The 6,545-nt window shown below is 50.4% G+C and overlaps 1 protein-coding gene across 3 annotated transcripts in view; it reads right to left on the bottom strand.

Annotated features, from left to right (window-relative positions):
* The window catches only part of P2RX5 (purinergic receptor P2X 5), a 21,815-nt gene that overhangs the window by 13,934 nt on the left and 1,336 nt on the right, over nt 1-6,545 (bottom strand). For all 3 annotated transcript variants that reach the window (XM_045293455.1, XM_045293453.1, XM_045293454.1), the window contains exons 2-4: nt 1,460-1,610; nt 284-355; nt 2-76 (exon numbers count right to left, since the gene is read on the bottom strand). In XM_045293455.1, the coding sequence (XP_045149390.1) occupies nt 2-76; nt 284-355; nt 1,460-1,610 (298 nt within the window). The remainder of the gene's footprint in view (nt 1; nt 77-283; nt 356-1,459; nt 1,611-6,545) is intronic.

Below are 6,545 nucleotides of genomic sequence, written 5' to 3'. Positions count from 1 at the left end.
CATTTCCGGTGACAGCAGCCTCCCCAGCATGACAGTCGCTGTCCTCAGAGCACTCGGCATCGGGAATGTCTTTATTCTGCCCAAAAAGAAAAGGGGCTTCCCTCAGAGCCCAGTCCCACCCCTCAGTTAGAAGGGGGGGGTCTTCCCCTGCCTGGGTTCACATACCCTGCTAAGAGCCTGACCCCGTCCAGGCCCAGCCCCAAACCACACAGGCACGTCCACAGGACAGGAGAGAGGACCCCAACCACTGCTGGCGGTTCTGCCCTCCCCTCGCCCCCATCACCTCAGCACAGGTGTCCTGCCGCTGACCGGGAGTCACAATCAGGTTGGTCACCACGAAGAAGGCACTCTCTCCCTGAGGAACCAGAGGGGGGTCAGGGCCCTTCTCTACCAGGGGCTCGGCCAGTAGGGGGCAGGGATGGAGCCCCTCCTGAAGGCCCCTACCCGCCCCTCTAGCAGCATCTAGCCCCCATCACAGTTTCCACGGGCGGCTGTGAGATCCTTGAGCCGGCGAACACTAATGCTTTCAAATAACTGGGCCTCCGTGGGTCAAGGCCGACTGCGGGCCTGCTCCGCTGAGCGCAGACAGGGAGGACACGGCAGCCAAGGACCCTGAGCACAGCAGAGGCCAATGTCCAGGCCTGAGCGCGAGGAGGGGCAGGTGTCATTTTCAGGCCCTGCCACAAGGTGTGGAGGGAAAGAGGAACGCACTTGGCTTGTAGTTATGAACTGAAATGATGACAGAGTGACTTTTCAAAAGGAGTGTCCAATGTTTGGACAGGGACGAGATTTCAGTGCCCTATGGCAGGGCTGTTTTCTGCAGGTACACCTCCTGCCCTCCCCACTCCCCACCCTACCCAGGGCTGCCTGGGGCATCTGAGTGGAAACTGGGGTGGGTGGGGCCACTGAACGACAGGACCCCACCCTCTGCCTGCTGACCCCATATTCCCTTAGCAGGTGCCCTGGAGGGCCCTTCCTGGCCCACAATGCCCCACGCGCCCACCCCAGGAAACCCTGTTTGGTCTCAGTCCCTGGGGGCCAAGCCCAGACCCAGGGGAGGAAGGGCAGTGATGGGCCTGGCCTGGCCCAGGTGAGTCCTGAGCTGGCTGGGTAGCCATTCCCAGGGGCAGTGGCTAATAGAAGGAGGGGCGCCCCGGGGAGAGTCCTGATGTGGCCGTGGTAAAAATGGCGGGGAACCCTCCTATCCCCATTTGGTCTCAACAGGCTCAGGGGCTGCCTGCAGAACAGGCTCTGGGGACACAGCCAGTTGTAGAAATGGCCAGGGTTCCGCCACCTCCTCTTTCCTGCAGTTACAGATCATCCTGATGATGGTTGGGGACAGTCAGGGCGGGCAGGGGTGAACTGTGCAGGGAAGGGTCTGCAGCAAACCTCCTGGGCAGAGGGAGACAGGGAGTGGAGGTCCCCAGGGTCCCGGCAGCAGAGAAGGTGGGGCTCAGACCTGGGGTGGGATGACGTAGTCGGCCACATCCCAGAGCCGCGCCCCAAGCTCCGAGGTGTTGGTGAAGGCCACGCCCTTGACCTTGGTGATGACAGAGCTCTGCAGAGAGTTGTCTGTGTCTTGGTAGCCCTTCTTCACCAGGAACACCCACCTGTGGGGAAGGAGGATGATGGGGGGGGGGGGAATCAGAGGTGCTGCTGCCCTCGGGGGAGTTTCCCAGGCCTGGGACAGGCAGGGTGGCTGGAGTCATAGCGAGACGCCAGGGTGAGGACAGGGGTGAGCCGTCTCCCCCCCACTGTCTGAGACCTGGTCCTGCAAGCAAGGCCATGCACCTGTGCTCCCTGTGTATAACTGGAGGGAGCACAGCGCCTCCTCCAGGACCAATGAGATGGCGCAGAGACTCAAACTCAGCACCAGGAGACAAACCCAAACTGAGGGGCAGCCCACCAGCTTGTGGTCAGGTGTGCCCTGGAGTCGTGGACTCCCGGAGACTCCGTGGGACAAGACTAGATTGGCCATAAGGTTTTCTAAGCTGTGAGCTCATTGGCCACCACTTGTCTGTCAGGTTGTCAGTGTGGTGGCTTGCGTGTTGCTGTGATGCAGGACGCTATGTCACTGGTATTTGGTCATCCCAAATAAAAAGGTTTTAGCAGAGCTTCCAGACTGAGAACAGACTATGAAGACGGAATAGACTTTCCACTTCTGAGGAATTAGCCCTGGAAAACCGTATGGGTAGCAGGGGAACACTGTCAGATAGAGCGCCGGAAGAGGAGTCTCCCAGACCAGAAGGCACTCAAAATATGACTGAGGAAGACCTGCTTCTCAAAGTCGAGTCGATCATAATGACACGGATGGAGTAAAGCTTTGGGGACCTTCATTTGCTGATGGGGCACAACTGAAAAGGAAAAGAAAAAGCTGCGAATCTCTATTAATAATTAGAACCTGGAATGTACAATGTATGAGTCTAGGAAAATTGGAAGTCAACAAAAATGAAACAATGCATAAAGATCAATATTCTTGGCACTGGTATAATGAAATGGACAGGTATTTGCCATTTTGAATCAATAATCATATGACTTACTATGTTGTGAATGACAAATTTAAGAGCAATGAGATCACATTTATTGTCAAAAAGGGGCACTTCAAGATCTATCTTGAAGCACAATGTGGTCTGCTTGGATAATATCTATTCACATACAAAGAAATCCAGTTAATACAACTATTATTCAAATTTATGCACCAACCACTGTGGCTAATGATGAGGAACCTGAAGAATGCTATCAATTACTTCAGTCTGAAATTGATCAAACATGCAATCAAGACGCATTAATAATTATTGGCGATTGGAATGAAAGTTGAAAACAAAGAAGGAAAGAAATGAAGTTGGAGGTGGCATGATGAAATTTTGGGAAATCAATGACTTCTTCATTGCAGACACCTTTTTCAACAACATCAAAGGTAATTTGTACACGGGGACGTCTCCAGATGGGACACACAGAAATCAGATTGACTACAACTGTGGGAAGAGGCGATGGAGAAGCTCAGTATCAACAGCCAAAGCAAGGCCAGGGGCTGACTGTGGAAGCAGACCAATTGCTCGTGGGTATGTTCACGTTGAAGTTGAAGAAAATTCAAACAAGTCCACCGGAGCCAAAACACAACCTCGAGTTATATCCCAACTGAATTTGGAGACCATCCCAAGGGCAGATTTGCTCCACTGAGCAACAGGACAGAAGACCTGACGGGCTGTGAGGTCACTTCCGGAGCGTCAGACACGAAGGAAGGACTCGAGAAGTCATCACCAAGAGAGGAAAGAAATAGCAATGTGGATGTCCGAAGAGACTGAAACTTGTTCTTGACTGTAGCTAAAGCAAACGGAAGAAACGATGAAGTCAACAAGCTGAACAGAACACCTCAAAGGGCAGCGGAGAAGACAAAGTGGAGCATTATCATGAAACGTTATAAAAGAGCATTATAATGAAAAACCTCGAGTTAGAAAACCAGAAAGGAAGACCACCCTCAGCACATCTCAAGCTGAAAGAGCTGAAGGAAAAAATCATGCCTCCAGTTGCAATATTAAAACATTCTGTGGGAAAAATATTGAATGATGTGGAAAGCATCGGAAGAAGATGGGAGGAATACACAGAGTCACTGCACCAAAAAGAACTGGTCGACCTTCAACCATTTCAAGAAGAATCATCAAGAAGTATGATCATAGCATCTGATCAAGAACCAAAGGTTGTGAAGGAAGAAATCCAAGCTGCCCTGAAGCAATCGTGAGACGCTAGCCTCCAGGCATAGATGGCCGGCCAGGAGAAATGTTTCAACAAGATGAAGCACCAGAAGCGCTCACTGTGCCAAGAAATTTGGAAGACAGCTACCTGGCTGACCAACTTGTACCCATCCCAAAGAAAGGTGCCCCACCAGAATGCAGAGCCGTAGCATCCTCTATCTCATGGGACACCGAGGCGAGTGAGGAAGACCAGACGAGGATCCATGCCTTTGAAGGAGGGTGTCCGTGAAGGATACTCCCAGTGCTGCCCGGAGAACAAACAGACCGGTCCTGAGAGAAGCACCGCCCAAATGCTCCTGAGCCATGTGGATGGCGAGGCGCCGTCTCATGCACTTTGGGCACATTATCAGGAGAGGCCTGCCCCGGGAAGGGACATCATGCTTGGTAGTGTAGCGCAGCAGCAGGAAAGAAGAAGACTCAAGAAGATGGACAGACACAGAGGCTGCAATGGGGGCTCAAGGATAGCCACGACTGTGAGGCTGGCGCAGGCCTGGGTGGGGTTCCTGCTGTTGGACACAGGGATGTTCGGAGTCAACAGCAACAGTCTTCCTGGGAGCAGATCAGGTCTTCTTCCTATAGAGCTGCTTGGTGGATTCGAACCACCAACAATTAGGCCAGCACCTGAGTGCCAGCAGGGCTTCTTATACGAAGACAAAACCCTAAACTCTTCAAAACCAGTCTGTGCCACCCAGTACAAAGAGAGACTCCAAAGGTCCTAGATCCCAGGAGACGAAGAAGACGGGGCAGCTCAATGCAAGGCATGAGCTCTGATCTGTGTTTTGCTATCAAGGTAATTACTGGCCAATACATAAACCGTCTGTTAATTAGATAATAATTCTAGACAACCAATGTTAATATTTTGATTGTAATACCTGAGCTTGGCTAAGTACTGAGAATATACTGTTTTTCAGGAGTACACTCGCAAGTACTCAGAAGTAAAGGGGCATCATGTCTCTCAACCGCAAACAAAATCAAACTCACAGCCCTCCAGACAATTCTGACTCACAGCGACCCTGTAGGACAGGATAGACTGCCCCTCTGGGTTTCCAAGACTGCAACGCTGCATAGGAGTAGGAAGCCTCATCTTTCTCCTGAGCTGTAGCTGGTGGTTTCGAACTGCTGACCTTTTGGTTAGCAACTCAACACATAACCACTACACCCCCAGCGCCCTTAAACAGTGCATTAAAAAGTACATACAAAAATAGATAAATTTTTTAAAACACATACATGTACTAGGGTAAGTAAAAAAAAAAAACAATAATGTTGCTACTAGGGTTTCAATTCCAAACAAAGCACATTTAACTATACCTCTGTGACCAGCAGCTCACCAGACAGGTTCTCTCAAACACACGAGAGTCCCTTCAAAAGAAGGTCTAACAGAGAGCGCTGTGAAGTCAGTTCTGGCAGATGTACTTAGGTTAAGACGCAATATCTTATCATTAGGTCTCCCTTTTGATGCATTCTAAAGTTGTGTCAATTTTTAATATTTTCTGCTTCCTTTTTGATTGAGGTTCTTCTTTGTTTTGTCTAGTCATTGTTGTTAGTTTGTTTGCCTCCTGCTTGTGGTTTCTGTGATTGTCTGTTTATGAAATCCAGGATAGACAGCTCTAGTGAGACAGTAACCTGATTGATAATCACCTAGGGGCATGGCGAGGGAGGCTGGAAGGGGCATGGGGAGTTAGCAACAATGAGGACAAGAAGAAAATGTTCTGAAATTGATTGTGGTGATGATTGCACAAATATTAATGTGTATGATATATGAAGTATATATGCCAATAAAACTTAAATTTAAAAAACTTTTTGAAACCCCCAAACATACACATTTTTCATGTACAACAGGCACTGAGAAACAAGGTGCCCACACACATAATGCCAATAGCGTGCATAGGAAGGGAGTACTGGAGGGGGTTAGGATATTGCAAAAACAGTATGGGTCTGTTGTTTGGGTAAAAATACAGTGTGTGGAGTGCTTGGGCAGTGAGATAGTTAACATTTGAAGTTACGAACTGAAAGGGCAGAAGGTTCAAGTCCACCCAGAAGTGCCTTGGAAGAAAGCCCTGGCGATCTACTTCTCACCCACCCCCATTGGAAAACGTGTGGGGCGCAGTTCTGCTCTGGCACACACGGGCTCGCCTTCAGTCAACTCGATGGCCAGGAGGATCTATGTATTGGCTGCACTATTCTTCCCACTCCTCTCTCAGTCTGCAATGAAGTCAGAAATTTTAAAATATTACTTCCAAAAAAAAATGAGAGCACACATGTAAATGGCTAAGCACAAGGCCTGTCCCTGAGTAAACACTCGGGGAACACAGCATGCTCTTGAAGACACGGCTGTCTCAGTTAGAGGTCGTCCTGGTCCGTCCCCTTGAAGTTGGGAACACGTTACCCAGAGAGGGCAGGAAGCCCCATGCAGAGGTCATGCAGTGAGTGTCCTGAATGCCCTGCCCCTCTGGGTCCCAGGGAGGGTTTTCTGTATGGCAGGTGCCAAACAGGCTGTGTCCACCCTCCTCCTTCCTGGGGGCAGTGCTGGGGCCCGGGGCCCTAGGCGACCATGTCTCCAGGGAACTCGGAAGGGACTGTGACCCTTGAGCCAACTAGCTATTTTGGCAGGGACAGGCTGGGCCCAGCCCTGACAGAAGCACTCCAGAACATTCCAGAAACACTCAGGGGCAGCATTAGTGCACTCATTCATTTCATTCCTAACTCCTTAAGTAGTTAATGATGGCTGGCCTGGGTGTCACAGACACTGAGTAAATGATCCCCCGACAAGCCTCTAATTACACAGTGAGAATG

The sequence above is a fragment of the Echinops telfairi genome, unplaced genomic scaffold (assembly GCF_000313985.2).
Source record: "Echinops telfairi isolate 266 unplaced genomic scaffold, ASM31398v2 ScPeMD7_2010;HRSCAF=2546, whole genome shotgun sequence".
NCBI lineage: Eukaryota > Metazoa > Chordata > Mammalia > Afrosoricida > Tenrecidae > Echinops > Echinops telfairi.
The sequence above is the reverse complement of the archived record's forward strand: the minus strand, read 5'-3'. Positions and strand labels throughout refer to the sequence as shown.